The 16,941-nt window shown below is 41.1% G+C and overlaps 3 protein-coding genes across 10 annotated transcripts in view; 1 reads left to right on the forward strand and 2 right to left on the reverse strand.

Annotated features, from left to right (window-relative positions):
- The window catches only part of itsn2a (intersectin 2a), a 37,338-nt gene extending 36,002 nt beyond the window's left edge, over nucleotides 1-1,336 (reverse strand). For 6 of the 7 annotated variants that reach the window (XM_035144452.2, XM_035144451.2, XM_035144450.2 and 3 more), the window contains exon 1: nucleotides 1,191-1,336. The gene's annotated coding sequence lies outside the window, so the exon portion shown is untranslated. Of the gene's footprint in view, nucleotides 1-1,139 lie in introns of all 7 variants that reach the window. The other variant, XM_035144447.2, reaches the window with a different exon arrangement.
- A 512-nt stretch (nucleotides 1,337-1,848) lies between these two features.
- Nucleotides 1,849-9,103, reverse strand: ddx1 (DEAD (Asp-Glu-Ala-Asp) box helicase 1). The gene is made up of 26 exons (XM_035143686.1): nucleotides 9,013-9,103; nucleotides 8,841-8,892; nucleotides 8,672-8,735; nucleotides 8,552-8,581; nucleotides 8,073-8,169; nucleotides 7,928-7,975; nucleotides 7,706-7,789; nucleotides 7,482-7,565; nucleotides 7,313-7,389; nucleotides 7,135-7,207; nucleotides 6,943-7,019; nucleotides 6,738-6,852; nucleotides 6,389-6,527; nucleotides 6,141-6,201; nucleotides 5,920-6,018; nucleotides 5,669-5,758; nucleotides 5,142-5,330; nucleotides 4,991-5,042; nucleotides 4,657-4,803; nucleotides 4,266-4,357; nucleotides 4,110-4,182; nucleotides 3,883-3,955; nucleotides 3,696-3,738; nucleotides 3,494-3,589; nucleotides 2,798-2,918; nucleotides 1,849-2,491 (listed from the first exon to the last, which is right to left on the reverse strand). Exons 1-26 carry the CDS (start codon nucleotides 9,026-9,028, stop codon nucleotides 2,361-2,363), a joined length of 2,223 nt encoding a protein of 740 aa, XP_034999577.1. The 5' UTR covers nucleotides 9,029-9,103; the 3' UTR covers nucleotides 1,849-2,360.
- A 9-nt stretch (nucleotides 9,104-9,112) lies between these two features.
- Nucleotides 9,113-16,941, forward strand: part of nbas (NBAS subunit of NRZ tethering complex) — a 155,705-nt gene continuing 147,876 nt past the window's right edge. Inside the window, exons 1-6 of one of the 2 annotated variants that reach the window (XM_035143684.2) lie at nucleotides 9,113-9,432; nucleotides 9,839-9,890; nucleotides 10,928-10,964; nucleotides 13,465-13,542; nucleotides 14,177-14,224; nucleotides 15,396-15,439. In XM_035143684.2, coding sequence (XP_034999575.1) covers nucleotides 9,340-9,432; nucleotides 9,839-9,890; nucleotides 10,928-10,964; nucleotides 13,465-13,542; nucleotides 14,177-14,224; nucleotides 15,396-15,439 — 352 coding nt within the window. In that variant the 5' untranslated portion in view covers nucleotides 9,113-9,339. The remainder of the gene's footprint in view (nucleotides 9,433-9,838; nucleotides 9,891-10,927; nucleotides 10,965-13,464; nucleotides 13,543-14,176; nucleotides 14,225-15,395; nucleotides 15,440-16,941) is intronic. The other variant, XM_035143683.2, reaches the window with a different exon arrangement.

The following is a 16,941-nucleotide window of genomic DNA, read 5'->3' on the forward strand; positions in this document are numbered from 1 at the left end:
CTATACTGCAGTGAATGAACACGAGCATACATAAACAGCTACACCGGTTGTCCCAGACGTTAATGTAAAACTGCTCTGACGTCTGAAAATACTTTTCCACAGCAAACACCTTAAAACTGGAGGCAGTGAGATAACAACTGCACCTGATTGGCTCCGAACAGGAGGGGCTCATGCTTGTGTTACATTTTCCATGCTTTAAAGAGATATGGGTTGAAACCTGAGGTGGCATTTGGACAATAAAAAAGTATATATAGATGTCACCCAATAGACGGGATTCTGGGCGACGCGGCCAAAAATCGTATAAAGATAAAAAGTGTCAATAATTATCACAATAAAAGTCACATTATTTTAGGTTTATCAAAAATATGAGGTTAGAACAATTAAGCCAATCCTCACTCTGCTTGCACAATGCAGAAGCAGGATATAGACATACAGTACATATATAGAAATTCTGTGATATTGCTACAGATGAAAAATCATATTGTGATGATCATTGTTGTTTTATTAATTCGCCCAGCCCAACTGCAAACTATTTTAAAGGACTATCTGAGTTCGATCTATAATTATCTGACCCATATGGGGGGAAATCCAGAAATGACACGACTATGTCATCATTTGGCAACCACAAGTAGACATTTCGAAACTGAAGATAAGAATATGTTGAATGTTTGTTTAACATCTGAGGTTATTTTCTACGGCAAAAAACAATATGGATACACACGTCTGCTTTAAAATCCATATTTTAACTCCCAAGAAACATACTCCCAATGATGATCACACCACACACTCAAGACACCTGACGCTGTCTTGACAACACAGAGGAAAAGAGTGACACACCTTCCTTGATTTGGTCACTTATTATAAATGACTCTTTAACCTAAGTCAGACTTGTAATTAGAAACACACATATCCTGAAAACCCCTCTTTTCCAGTCTCAATTGTTTTTTCTTCATCTGACTAGAAGACAACAGGCTGGATCTCACTCAGGCAGCTTCAGGATGTCCATAGATTTTAAGGGGCAGTCCAACACTGATCACACCTTGAGCTGCAGCCAGTGAAGCCCCAGTGTTCGTGCTGCTACGCTGCACTGCCGAGCTGTGTGAGTGTGATGGCTTCATGAAGCAGCGCATGACACTTACCTGCATTTAGTCCTGATCTGAGCCGCATTCACGTGGATTCTGTTCATTTACCTGTTGCGGTGGAGCAACTGAGAAACCCGACATCCAGGCTGGAGAACCACCTCACTGCTTCTTCTGCTGCTGAGGAGGAGGAGGAGGAAGAGGAGGAAGAGGAGGAGAGGATCCTGCAGCCGGGGAGGTGTGCACTGGGAATGGGCGTGTCTCTCTCCACACGGAGTCAAGCTACACATTGTTGCACACAGCACTTCTGGCTGCCCTTTTCAAAATAAGACTCACTCAAGCGCCTGCCACAGCAACATTTGTAAAGATGGATGGATGGATAGATAGAAAGGTGGGTGGATGGATAAATAGAAGTGTAGGTGGATGGATGGATAGATTTAACCAACTTGCCCAGTGTATCCACATCAAATATTGACTTTCCCTTTAAGCTTTTATTTTGAAGGCATGTTCACTTATCTGAACGTCAGTGGATTTGATCATATTCAACACCAGCATGTCCAAAGTAAAATTTTTCTGTAAAATTAAATGTTTTATACTGTAGATGAATAACTCCTTTTAAAACTAATTTGAACAAAACAGAGGGCAAGGCAACATCCTCTATAAAATAAAATAATAAATGAGCAATAAACAATACTGTAGTTCATCAACATGCTGTTAGTTCTCAGTATAATAAATAATATAAGAAGAAATAAGAAGAAAGAGGAAAAAATGAATTTAAACTGAGCCACTACAGTTTATTTCAGAACAGAAAACAATCGAGCCACTTAAATGCAATGAATCTAAAGTCAATCACTCGAAGGGGAAACTTAAATATTTCACTCAGTTGAATCAATCAGAAAAAAAAACCGACATAAAATATAGCAAATAAGGTTTCCAGTTCAGGAAAGGCCTTTGAGAAAGAGTGCAAATATTAAATCTATGTTGGGAGGAGAAATAAAAGAGGCGTCCGGAGTCTTGATTCTTCTATGGACGCTGAGTTAAGAGAGGCTTTGACACCCACTGTAATGTTGGTATCATGAAACCTATAAATATACATTTGATGCAAGTTATTTATAAGTTATGTTTGTGTTTTTATGACTGAGCGGAAACCAAACTTAAAATATTACTTTTCATTGCGGCTCGTTTGCACAAAGATTCAGCATCATGTTGCTGAAACATGTGAAAATGTACAATTTCCTTTATTCTGTATCTGCAGCCTGTAGTGTTAGTGCTGGGGGGTGCTCAGAAGGCTTTGAAAAGCTGGTTTGGCATGTATCCCAATTGCAGGAAGGAAGATTGGGCTTCTCTCTCGAGGTTAGCCAGTTCCTGGACAGTTGGAGCGAGCACCTCCACATGACCCTTGTACTTTCCACCTACAGAGGAGCAACAGGTTGATGGTCAAGTTCAACAACAACAACAGATATTATTATTATTATAATAATATTATTATTATTATATTATATAGAATGTTTAACAATGCTCCTTTAGGACATTTTACATTGGTTAAAAAACTAACTAACCTAAAAAATAAAATACACATCGTAATCAGAAAATACAATAATGTCATACTATAATAGTGAATGTCTGTCACCATGGTGTCGGACTATACAGCTCATTACATTTGATATTCAGTTGCTCTTCTTGCAGTAAAGTCATGTAAGAGTTCTTAATGCTCATACCTGTCAATGCCCTGCGCTGACCATACGAGACCTTTCCATCAAACTCATCCAAAGGTACTTTAATGTCCGGCTCACACTGGGTGATGGTGCACTTCAGGTGCTCCTCAATGTCTGACAGGAGCTGTGATCAGGGGGAACGAGGGGAAATGTCACGAGGATTAAGAGTGCACGATGAGCGTGTTATGACGTCATGTCAGCCGCTTTCAGGCATGAACTTCAGAAATTGTCCAGTTCGGACTTTCCCAAGAATTTATCTTTGACATATGAAGACGGCCGCAGAAGCTTGCAGGGTCAGAGGTGTTTACAACAACAGGAAAATGTCTGGGGCATTCAGACAAGGGGTGGGGGGTCTTGGCAGAGCACGCAGGACAGGAAGTTTAAATTCTGTGGCAGAATCCCATGTTTTTGTTTACATCACATCCACACCGGCGTCAGTTCTTATCGTCTTCCCAAGTTGTTTATTCCTCCGCATATTCTACGTGTGAGAAACGTTTCACCATGAATGTATTAAATCAAACACACGATTTACACTTCAAACCCCCGAGTGCCGTTTCTGCCAGGATGACAAATTCAGCGGCTGCTTATCAAATCCCTCAAACAGCCCTGTGCTGAAGCTGAGATGGAGCCGTACGTCAAAACACAATATTTAACTCGCTGCCTCAGCTTGATTACGTTTCTGCCTCCATTTTTCTTCACCTCTTTCTCCTGGTACCAGATGGTGCAACCGCCCTCGTCCTTCAGTCGGGTGTTGTAGCAGCCTCGGCCCCGGTTCGGGCAAACGTGGTACCACACCTGCACACATGGGGAGATGTACTGACAAGTCAAGTCAACTGACAACCATTTTTGAAATCTATTTTTACTACAAATTTAGAGTCTGTACTTCTACCATTCAACCTACCTTCTCTTTTTCCATAGCAACTAAGGAGATGGCCAGTCCCATTCTGTGGGTTAAAGAGAAATCAAAACATTAAGATTTCAGGTTGCAGTGATGATGAATTTGATCGTTTTCATGTGATTCTACAAACAAAGACTGCACAATAAGACAATAATAAAAATAATAACTGCAACTCATTCACAAAATCTACCTCTCAGCTCTTCCAACTCTTCCAATGCGATGGACATAGTTCTGCTTCTCATCTGGCAGCGTGACGTTAATCACTGGAGAAGAAAAGATGAACAGTGTGAGAACTAGTGGCAGAGAGAGGACTTGCATTTGTATATAAATCAAAGATAAATAAGCATTTGAAAAGGTATGTAGAAAAAAAAAAAAGGTGTTAACTCTTATTGTGAAAGTCTGAAGCATTTCTCTTACCGTAAGGAACTCCGTGGATGTCAATTCCTCTGGCGGCTACATCTGTGCAGACCAGAAGTCTCACCTCTTTTTTCTGAAAGATACAAAGATAACTTAAAATACAGGAAAACTGGTTAAACTTTGTCAAAGAGTGACGGCGTGTTTTCGCTCTTTCACCTTGAAACGCTCCAAGTTATTTTTCCGCTCGTTGGGCTTACGATCGCCATGGAGACAAACACAAGAAAGCTGGTGGGTTTTACTGTCTGGACCTGACGGAAATAATTTGTGAAAGGGGGGGAAAAAAAAGTCTCAAATATATTGTGTCAACATTACTTGATTGTCAAGTGTGTGTACAAAGTATAGATAAAGCTCCTGTTCAGACCTGGTGTCAACATCTGTCTCTGGTGATCTGATAACAAGAGGACAGACCACGTGTCCCAGACCATCTCTGCATGTGATTGGATCTTAAATGCGTCCACAATGCATCCTGGGTGCGTCTACTTGGGATTGACCTGAGACTGATGTTACCAGGTCTGACCGAGGCCTAAATAGCACCACTGCCTCCCACCTCCTCCTTGTTGGATGAAGTACTGTTCCATGTTGTCACAGTCGATCTTGGTGCGACAGAAGATTATGGCCTGGTCCATCTTGTGCTCTTTGATGGCGCGCACCGCGTACTCGCCCTTCAGAAGCTTGATCGCCTCGGACCACATTTCTAAAACACAAAACACATTTGTTGTTATTGAAGGCTCAATTGAACATCAGTGTTTTTATATATATCTCAACTTAACTCCCTTTGAGGTACATTTAATAGAAGACGTTGTTCAAAGGCTTGATGTCACAAGTTTTAGTATAGTGATAAAATCAAAAGGGTCAAAAATCTGCTGCTAATCTGCTCTTACCTGCAGAATTGGCTCCTGCTCTGGTATTATCTTTGGCATGGACTTCATCAGTCTAACCGCAGAAAAACAGATAAGAGGAAAGGCTGTGTCAACACATTCATCTACACCAACAGAAAGACATGCCAACCAAACACAAGCTTGTGGCACTTACCCGGATGTGGTTCTTTCCCAGTCGCTCCCACAGCCGATCGGTCTTAGGGTTGACAGGCACCACCACGTGATGGACCGTCTCTGGGACAGAGTCCTCGCCCTTCAGGTCCACCCACGTGGGGAAGTGCATGATGCGCTCGGACAACTTCTTCACGTCAAAGGAATGCAGAGTGGCGGAGCACACTATCACCTGGGGGGGGAGGAGAAACAATAAAACAGAAAAAGTGCTTTAATCACCTTACACACATCTTTTGCATTATTTTGTAAAACACAGAAATATTGTTTGTTGATTTTCCAGCTCTTTAAATTCTACAGCTTGAGGTTAGAAATGAAACACACTCTTGGGATTATTGTTACTACGATAACATATGTAGATTAATGTGCAACTTTAACTTTGTCAACTGGCCAGACAGAGTTGTTTAAATATTAATCTAAACCATCTGTAGCTCCCATTTCAAAACATGGAAATGGATTGTGGCTTTTCAGTGAAATATTTTTTGTAACAAATGCAACCTTATCCAGTGTTACCTGCAGTCTCTTGCCATCAGAGGTGACCTGTGGGATTTGGTTATGGATCCTGTTGATAAAATCTGTATATCCTGCTGAGAGGAGGCCGTCCTGAGGACACACAGAATCCAAAACACATGGTTATTGGCATCGGGGATAGTGAGGCTGTACACACTAACCATTAAAACAGTATTTGAACATTATCGGCCGTGACAATCTGTGCATCTGATGAAACATAAATCTTTAAAGTGCAGCAGATGTGTTGAACATACACACTCGTCCAGGACAAGGAAGCGGACTTGGGACAGAACGAGTTTCCCGGTGGAAATGAGGTCGTCCAGTCGGCCGGGTGTTCCCACCACAATGTCGATCTGATGAACCACGAGGCGAAGACGTTACACAGAGAGAGGCAGAGACAGGAAAGATTAATGAGGAGGGACGGAGAAAAAAAAGTTTTAATAAGAAGTGTTTGGAGAAGTGACATCTCACATACCCCCTGTTCGAGAGCAGCCAGCTGATCCTTGGCAGCCACACCACCGATCACCAGCAGTTCCCTGCAGTGACAGATGGATTAAATTAAACACTGAGCACTGACTCCATCTGCTGGTATCAATTTGGTACTACAAATGTATTTATAAATGCGGTCAAATGTAGTACACGATGAAACAGCACAACACAGTGGAACACAAAAGGAATCAGGTTTGTGTCGACCAGTGTCCGAGGCAGCTCTGTATAACCTACCTGAGTTTGGGGTTTTCCACATATTTCTGAAAGTTTTTCACGACGTTGAGAGTTTGCTCTGCTAATTCTTTGGACGGCTCGATGATCAGGGCTTTGGGTGCATTGGAGGAGGCTTTCACCTGACTGACTTTAGCACTGCCTGCACAGGAAGAAAAGGGACAGATACTCAATAAAGGAATTGATCAGTGTCGTCATTTTGGTGGTGATTCTTGTCAAATAAGATTTTGTGCGTGGTTTAAAAATGTGAACTGAAAGTGGGATTTTATTGTGAAGGGTTTTCTCTCCAATATCAAATGGTCAGTGGTACTTTTAATGGTAATATTTGTGTATGTGTGTCTTGTCCACAGACCTGCCTGAGAGGATTTGACGCTGTGACCCTCTGCTGCCTGATCCAGGGCAACAAACCCACTTTTTGGGGTGTTTTTAAAGCTCTCTCCTCCAAAGTTGAACTTAAGCTCTGCATTCTGGCACAAGATAAAAGATGACATTTTTATAGTGTTTAACAAATTCGTTATTTATTCCAACCTTACATTTGAATGGTTCTGTTGTGTTACCTTAAGCACACAGGAGGCAAAGAAGCTCTGACTCTTCAGATTCGGAGGGATCTCAAAAGCCACACCGAGGTCGTTACCTGCAAAAGGAAACCAGAGAGAAAGGGGCAAGAACTATAAGCTTTTTTATTTACCATCAACTACAGATGTCTACTTAAATAAAAAAAATGAAAATAAGAACCTCTGAGAACCCACCATTTTTGGAGAAGGACATTTGACTGTTGTCTAGATCCAGGTAGCATCCAATAGTATCATGCATGGTAAACTCCTGCAAAGGCGCAAGATAACAAAGAGAGAATTTGTTTTTAAAGATCTAAATTATCCTCACTTTTGCACACAGATCTAAACACCATGATGATCCATCAACTGTTACCTCTCCGTAACTGTCAAACTGCTTGTTGTTGGATTTCTTTCCAGTTCCTCCAAAACCAAAGCCATATTTATCAGTTCCTGTAAAGAAAGGATTTAATTAGTGTTCTATTGAAAAACATTATTTTAGCTTGCACACTTTACAGCAGGGACAGACAAGTAGAAGAGTTTACCCAGGTCCAGTGCTGCCTGACTGGTGGACCAGCCGATCCGGCACAGACCTTGATCGTGACAGGCCACCTCATAATAGTACTTCCCTGGACAACAAAACAAGGATAGGTCAGTTTAATAAAAGGAAGCTATGATCTTTCCATTTTTCTTAATAAATACTTCGTTTTTTGTGAAATGCATGTAATGCTAAATGATTTTGTTTAGGAAAAAAAAGTGCATTACATACCTTTGATGACACCTTTTGTAGAGCGGCAGCCGTGCCACTCTTTAAACTCCCTGCTCTGGCAGCACAGACCATCTGGACCGATTGCTTGAAAGGTAGAAACATGAGGTGACAATGAGGAGAAGCGACACAAGATCAAAGCTGGAATACATGCAATTGGACTTGTAACAGGTTGGACTGTGCTGCAGTGCTCGATTATGAAAGTGTTTGATTTTCTGCTCTTACCGAAGGCTGTACTGCGGTCGTAAGGATTCATCTGCCAGTTGTTGAAAACTGAAAATAAAAAAATACATGACATGAGCACATTTTAGCTGCTCCACCAGCCACAGACTGTAAACAAACAAGTCACTGATATTGCAGGTGATCTCACTTGCTCCTCCAGACTTGACAGAGGCTCGGCCCTTCTTGCCCTCCTGCTCGTCCTTCAGGGTCTCGTACACAATCTGGATCACTGGGATGCTGAAGGCCTGAAGGTGACAAGTGTGACCCTTCAGCTTTTTATGCCACTTGATCAGATGATTAAATTCTAATTCATTAACAATTAAACCATATTTTCATCATAACAACCAGTCTGACAGAGCTCAAATGGGATGGTTACACAACTGCTCCTGGTCTCTCATTGTGGGAACTGTTGGGTTTCTCTTTAAATTGTTGTGATTTGGCCCAGAAAAGTGAGCTGAATTGGAAACCTTTCATTTTAGTTCATTTATCTTTTTGCCATGGATTTTTGTGAAGCCCGTTGTAACCTTGTTTAGATAAGTGCTATACAAATCAAGTTATGATTACTATTAAATGCAAACTGCACAGGTTAAGTTGAATTCCAGATTTGCGTGGCTCTGATGTACTTACCCCTGTTTTACCGCTGCCGGTTTCTGCAGCCTGAAAGAAAGAAAGGAGAATAAGATGTAAGAGTTGCACTGTGGAAAAGTCATGTGTCTGAAACAAGGAGATAAAGGAGTTAAACCTGACCATGAGTACATCTCCTCCACCGAGGATAAGAGGGATGGACTCAGCCTGGATGTCAGTAGGCAGCCTGAAACCCAACGATTACAATTAACCAGATAACAAACAGCAAAATGAACATATATAATCATTATTCAACAACACGGATTGTACACGTTCAGCCTGCGTCACCTACAGCCATTCCAGCTCCTCCACAGCCTGCGCGATTTCAGGCATGACGCCCATTTCTGTTCAGAAAAAGTCAAATCAAACGACTCAATAAACATCCCAAGTCTTTCAAGTAGTTTGGCGTTAAAGTCAAATGTGAACGCGACGCCATGCTGATGAATTGAAGGTAGATTTCTTACCACCAAACGCTGCCATTGCTTCTGCTGCTGCGAATACACCACAACCGGAAGCAACGTGTTCACAGATTGCGGCTCGGTGCAGCTTGTAAAGAGAGACGGTTCCCTCGAACATGGGTTCCGGGTTGCAATCTATCGCTTAATAGACTTTGAACACGCTTACGCTTGTGCGGTCACGTGTGCAGTTAATTGACATCATATAAAATGTTGCCAAGTAAAGACGTCAATAAACTTTTTTATTGAATAGCTACAGTTTTTAGAGCGGGGTTCCCTGCTGTATTTTGTCCCCTGCCGACCACCGTGGACTTTTGACAGCTGCACCAGGTAAACATGGCCGAACAGAGCCTGATTGACAGCGAAGAGGAAAATATTTTATACGACCTACTGGTTATTACTGAATGGCCGCCAGAGACGGACACTCAGGTGAGTTGCACTTTACTTCTCCTCCATTTCTAACCCGCCGCGTGAGTCTCGTGTTGCTGGTTTATTGGTAAAAATGGCCACGGAAAGTTAACCAGCATCAGCCGCGCGAAGCCACGTAGCACAAACATAGCAACCGTAACTTTTCTACACAATCAAATCCTCACATTCTCATCTCATGTTGTGGTGAAGCTCTCGTGTTATTTGCAGACATGCCCGTTTTTCACTTTGTGGTTTTTACAGGACAAAGTTCACATGTCGCCCCTCTCAGCCTCTCAAGGATGAACTAGATCCATGGAGCCTTTATTTAAAATCCATTCTCAGCACACGTTAGGTCACTGTAACTTTATTTGTTAGAGGAACGAGGAGATGAGTGATGAACTAACCTGTGACTCTCCAACACGCGCAGGTGCGAGGCAACAAGGAGCACAACACCTCACTCGTTGCTAAAGCTGTGACAGGTAAGTTGTCTTTCTGCCATCAGCACCTGACTGGGGCCATGACTGTTTCTATTCTGTTGGGATCGCACCTACATTCAGCAAACCATTAAAGCTATAATATGAAGGTGTCTATGTGTAGCTTGCATGGATTTTAGTCACCTGCTTATAGTGCAGGGCTGGCAACAGGTAGTAATAGTAATATAGAGAGTTTTCTTTCTTTTTTTTAGACATTTATTCACGCACATATTCATCCAGCGCTTATGATGGCCGAGAGAGCTCACCGCACTGTAAACTGAGAGAGAAAAACACGTGCAAATAAGAAAACACCTTCATCACTTTGACAACACATGCGCTGCAAAAGTCACAACACATGCAAATACAGAAACGTGACAAAAGTAGCGGAACGATAAACGGAAATGTTTCCAGGGGACTCAGAAAAGTGATGAACCTGGCTGTAGTTCAATGCTTTGTGAAGTTCCATGTTACATGTTACATGTGTTGAGACCGTAAGTGCTCCTATATGCAGCGCTTTTTCCGTCATGCACACATTCATACACTGTCTGCGCAGTCGTCAGTAGCAAATTGGGTTTCAGTTGGGACTGGACGAGCTGGGGATCAAACCACCAACCCTCTGGTTTGCGGACGACCCTCTCTACCTCCTGAGCATGTAGTGTCACAGATTTCTGTGAAGGCGAAATCAAAGCATAGGTTAACACTACTTCTTGTTAACACTTGTGTGTGCAGGAACATACCTACTAAAGAAATGATCCACTTTTAGTCACCCACCTTTATTCAGCTCTGTCTGCAGGATATGACAACCTGTAATTACATGATATGTTAGGTATGCAAGCGCAGAGTGTCTGAAAATTCAAGAAAACCTATATTTTTCCTCCTGAATTCTATAGTCGGCTCTGCCTGATCTATTGATGAGTGGTTGTTAGGTCTGGGTGAAGAGAGACATTTTCACATCCAAGATTTGTATACACTGATAAAAACAAAAAGACATTATCACACATTTACCATGATTCTGCATGCTAACTGTGATTCATTTCTTACAGGCCCATTCCGCTTAATTCTGCACTACTTATGGTACAGGTGAGCTCACATCATTATTCTAACACCAGAAGCTGACAGACATACTGTACATGCTTTTGTTTTGGCCAGTATAGGACTGACATACTATAAGAGGCTGTGATATGTGATTTTGTATGAGTTTTATGTATGCGGCTCAATTTATTTGACTAAATTTCAAAAACAGCATGAAAACATTACCATTACTTTAATATGTATTGTTAGGGGGTTTATATACAATTTAGCTTGCCTATGTATCCAGAAGTGTTTGCGCAAGAAGATCTAAGTACCAAGACCAGCTGCTACACAAAAATGATTGAAATAGTAATAGAATTTAAAATTCTTTGGATTCAAACTTCAAAATTGGTATTTTTTTGCCCTTATTCTTTAATATTGCTTTCAGTCGCATTTAATTGTTTACTTTTGCGACTCATTGGCTGAGTAGTTAGCTCACTGGCATTTGGCAATTAATTAGAGGGATAATCCCCTTGAGATGAATCATCTCATTTTCAAGGCGTCCCACATTTAGGAGGTGATGACATAAACAATAGCCCTCACTCATTATAATTGGTATTTGGAATAGCAATAAAGTTTAAAACACTTTCTAAATATGTCCTTAATATGCGAAGTCATAATTTACAATTTTGTCAAAATAACATCATGAAAACACTGAATAATCAAGTTTTTATTATTTATAGCAGAACAGAATTTAAAGGTTCAGTGAGTAAGATTTAGTGAAATCTAGCGGTGAAGGCACAGGATGAAACCAATTGAGTACTCTTCAACTCCCCCCTTCCCCATCCAAGAATGTAGGAGCACCTATAAAGGTCTTCAGGTAACATTAAAACATAAAAGGCCCTCTTTAGAGCCAGTGTTTGGTTTGTCCGTTCTGGGCTACTGTAGAAACACGGCAGACTTTGTGGAAGAGGACCCACTGCCGATAAGAGCTCAACCTAAAAAAACCAAAAACACAGAGGGTCTCACTTTCAGGTGAAGAAAACATCATTATGAAAACTATGTAATTTCTGTCATAGATCCACCTAAATCCCACACACTTCTCTTTTAAGGGTAAAGTTTACATGTATTTTTTTGCAACAGATGTGAGTGCTACTTCACTCTGACATGCTTTAGCTGATCTCTACTACATCAAATCTACTGCACTAAACCTCCACAGAAGCAATCTTCTATTTGATATGTTTATAGCTTCATATTTTTAAAATCATTTATATCAGTGTGAACCTGAAAACACTGACCTTGTTCACCGTGCTCTCACCATCTGATGTAACGCGTTAGAGGCCTGCAGTGGACTGTGTAATGCTCTCCAGCATCAAGGCCTGCTTATCCTCTCAGCAGGTGGTTAGCTTGTACCATCAATAACCTTGCTAAATATTTAAAGACTCCTCTAGCCATGCTTGTTTCTCAGCTCTTCCCCTTCGCTGGATAAGAATCAGGGGTTTTATTTGATATAACTGTAGACAGTGGTCTTCAGTCATGCTGTGACATTTTTGTTGAAGTGGGAGAAGTATCGAGCAATTTTGTTATACTGATACTATACAGTATATTTCTGTCAAACAGCAGTCGTCTTGGTTACTCTTCTACAGCGTCATGATTCACTGGTATGAACTTTAGTCTAATATAAAAAGTTAAATCATACACAAATGGTAATGAAATGGAAACACACTGCAACTTAAAATGTCTGTCTTTAAAGAGCGAATGAGAATAACCTTGTTTCAAAAATTTAAATATATTGGAGTAGGACTAAGCCTAAAAAACCCTAAAAGACTGTATGAAGCAGACTTTGCATATATGCTACAGCCAAGTTTACTTGAATGTGATTGACATATGAAATTGATGATAATTACATCTGAAGGAATCACTGAGACTAAGCAATATAAAAATATAAAATCTCCCAAAATAAGAAAGTGAATCAAAAATCCTCATTCTGGGGACATCATTTATTCAGAAGAAATCCCAAAGGTAAAAGTATCTGCGAAGGAGAAACTTCATAAAGAATTTTAGATATTTTATAAAATGTTGAAGTTTTTTCACCCAGCCTGTATGCTGGCATTGCTGGGCAAGCAGTCTATGGTTTTTAGCCCTGTGTGCGTGTGTGTGTGTGTGATAAAATTGTTTTCTGGTTTTAATTTGTTATTTGATGCTATAAAAACGGTGTGAAACAGCTGAGACTGATCACGATTGGTTGAGCTTGTGTGTCAGTGGGACCTTGACACCGCGGCCCCAGTCCATGATTACTTCTGTGCAGACAGGCTCCAAATGTGTATCTGGGATATTTTAGCTTAATTTCTGGATAGTGGGAGGAAGTGAAGAGGCACGGCCCGTCTTTATATGTAGGATTCAGATACACTGTCTCATCTATAGCAGTTTGTCTTAAGAGGAACTTTAAGTGTTATTATAAAGGAATACTAATTATTTCTAGGATAAGACTATCAGTAAAAAAGAGCATCAGTTGTTAATGTGTACATTTTTTCTGACTGCACTGTTTGTTTGATCCGATGAATCTCAGCCCCTCCAGCTCCTCTCTGCCTCTGGGTCTTGTCCGTCTGGCAAACAAGCAGATCAACTGGCAGCTGGTGCTTGGAAGGTGCAACACACACACACACACACACACACACACTCTCTTTGCGATCAATACTTGATTGCGGGCTCCTCTGTTGCTGACATCCACTAAACTTTCCCCCTCTCCCAGTTTCCTCTATCCCCCTGTGTCCCCCACCTCAACTTTAATTGTTCTCATTTGAACAGACAAACCAAGTAGAAAGGTGGGATTTAATTGGCTATAGATTCAACCATGTAGCACCGTGTTAAGCATGGTCCATTGACACTGCACAAGTCCATTAGTTTGAAGTGCTTGATCCTTCCAATTTGGTCTGTCTGCCCTTATATCTTACTCTCTCATTTCATTCCCTCTCTTACTCTCTTTGCTCTCTTTAATGCTCCCAATTATTACCACTCCTGCTCTCCACCCAACTACTTTGAGTCTCTCCCATTCAAACTCTGCTACACAACACTTTCTGTTGTGCATTGCCACTGATAACCGTGAGTTATCTTCCCTAATCACCTTGGATGGTCTTTATTTCAGCTCCCGCTGAGAATTTCTATTTATTGTTCGCTTATTTTCCCCCATTTACTCCTCTCACCTCCCGCTCTCTTTGTGTTCTCTCTCATTTCTTCGTTTCTCTTGTTCGTTCCTGACCCCTCTCTTGTTTTCTCCACAGTAATGGCAAACTCTTGGCAGTGGTTCAGGACCAGTGTGTGGAGATTAGGTAATTACTGAAACCCCCATCCCGCCGTTTGAGGCCCTCAATCTGTACCTGAAAGTCATAGAGAGCCATGTAATTAACGGGGTGATTTATCGCACCTCGTGTTTCTTATCAAAAAGTGCTTAAGTCTCAGCTTGTGCTGAAACATTTTGCCTCCCTTTGGTCCTTCAGGCAACATAAAACTAATGCTAACAATTTAGAAATACCAGCGCTCCCAGAATGTTTTCATTATTTGTGCGCGCGTGTGTGAGAGAAAGAGTCCAAAGCACACAAGTATGTTTGTGCTCATTTTTAGTGGTTGTAATTATTTTCAGACACATATCCAATTTCCCTCTTACACAGAGCAAACACACCCACTCAGCAATTTGCTCTATTGACACAATATATTGGTTTAAATGGAGCTAAATTGAAATGAAAATCAATAGCAATGAACCTGGTGGAAGAATACAGTGGCTTCAGACAGTATTCAGAGCCCTTTTTCTTTACTGTCTTGTAGATTTAAATTTAAATGGAATTTTTTTTACACTCAATAACCCAAGTGAAAACATGTTTTTGTTCAAATGTATACAAAAATTCACTTTTGTCACTTTCAGCTGCTGTTTGTCTCGCTCTGCAGAGGCTAATAGGCAACAAACTTGACTTTGTGAAGCCTTGACTCAAAAGACCCTTTTCCTCTTGGCCCTATAATCAAAAGTTATTTTCATACACACTCTATTGTTCACTTAAATCAGATTAATGTTTGTGTTGACCTGTTAGTAATTGAAAGCGTTAAAGTCTCCCCATTTACGCTTCTATCACTCCGCCACGATGTTTTGCTTTTCTCTCGTGTCCTTTGTTCACAGTGCTGCTGTTTAATCACAGTGTTTTATGGCCTTGTTTCATGGCATTAGTTGGTGTGAGTGAGTGTGATGTCAGCTCAAGGCCTTATCCACTGAGCTCTGTTAAGAGTCTGTCCAAACGCCGGCTACTCTGAAGGCCCTGTCTGCTTGATCCATTGAGCTACTTGAGTTGGCAGGCTATCAGTGGCTGTTATAACCTACCGTACACCAGGGCGTACGAGGCTACACGTGTGTGTGTGTGTGGTTGTGTGGTTGCACCCTCGGGTGTGTGTATCCTGGTTGTGCTGTGTAATGAAACTGCTCTTTCACTTTGTGCATGTGTGTTTGCTCCTCAGGTCTGTGAGAGATGACTTTGGTTCAGTCATCGGGAAGTGCCAGGGTAAGACCCCCCCCTCTACTTGTTCTATCAATCAAATACTGTAGTTAACTGTTAAAGACTTTCTTTTAGACAGCTCAGCTCACTCAACAACACATTTGTTGTGTACAATTAATGTGATGTTATTGTGCTGCAATGTGTGTGGTACTTTTAAGTGTGTGGATACCCGACCTGAGCTGGAGTGGGGCTGGGTTTGGACAACAATTTTGAAATGATATTCAGGTTGGGGTCAGGTTCAGTCATAATGGCTGGTCCATCTACATGCTGCAGGAGCCTGTAATCGGGGAAGTCATTAGGCTTGGGTTGGGTTTGGACACAAAAACAGAATAACTGTCAGGTTTGGGTCGGGCACGCTTAGTTTTTTCTCTTGGGCTCAGACGCTACACTTGAGTACACATAACTTTGTTTGTATAGCACATTTCTTAACTAAGTGCTTCACAAGAGGATTAAACGACAATAAAATAAACAAAACAATGGTTTAAGAAAGGATTTAAAAGCAATAACAGATGGATCATTTCTGATCTCAGCTTGTAAGTCCTTCCAGAGTTTGGGGGCTCGTACTGCAAAAGCGCGATAGCCTTAAGTCACCAATCAGGCTCTTGGAACTACCAGACGTCCACTATCACCTGATCTAAGATGGCGCCCTGGGTCATAGGGAGTTGGTAAATCCTCCATGTACATAGCGGCTTGATTATGTAAAGCCTTAAAAGTCCTCAGTGCAAAAACAAACCGGAAGCTAATGCAGCGAGGCTAGAATCAGTGTTATGTGGTCACATCACCAGTGAAGAGCTTTGACGTACGTCCTTATACTGTTCATTGTGCATGTGAGTGTGTATGAACTGTACAGAACAATAGAGTTAGAGCTGGTTGATATGGCTGAAAATATTATCACAATGATAATTATAAATAGAAATATATTTTCCAGTATCATTATTCAGCCCATAGATGTTGTGAAAATGTCATAACGTTATCTATGGGGAGGAGGACACAATATAATCATTTGAAAGAAGTTATTATCACAATAAGTCTGCCAGTCCTGAAAACTTTAATCAGCAGCGACACAAAACAGTTTTCTTTCTGAGTTTCTTTTCTATCCACATTTTCTGCACAATACACTAATACACATCAGAAAAACAAAGCAAGTGCTTAGTAAAAAGCTCAGAATGAAACTCCTCATCTTCTACTGTCTCCTTTTTTTTTCACAATTTTTATTCCTGATTTAATCCTCTTTTCCAGCCATTTTTCTTTATCTCTTGTCTCTCCCACTATATTTGTTCTGCTCTGGCTAGCCGTCATTATGGTCGTTGTTCTAATGGTTCATAGTGTGGATAACAGTAGCCCCTGGGCCTGTGTAAACCTCAGCCTTCCTCCTCTTTTCCTCTCTCTTTTTTTAATGCTACTTTTACTTCATTTCATTTCATGGAGATTTGTCGTAATGTATTTTGTGGTGATCCTAATGGTATTTGCGTTTAATGGCGGCTCGTGCATGTGCCTGCTCTCGTGTG

Source organism: Hippoglossus stenolepis, chromosome 20 (assembly GCF_022539355.2).
Source record: "Hippoglossus stenolepis isolate QCI-W04-F060 chromosome 20, HSTE1.2, whole genome shotgun sequence".
Taxonomy (NCBI): Eukaryota; Metazoa; Chordata; class Actinopteri; order Pleuronectiformes; family Pleuronectidae; genus Hippoglossus; species Hippoglossus stenolepis.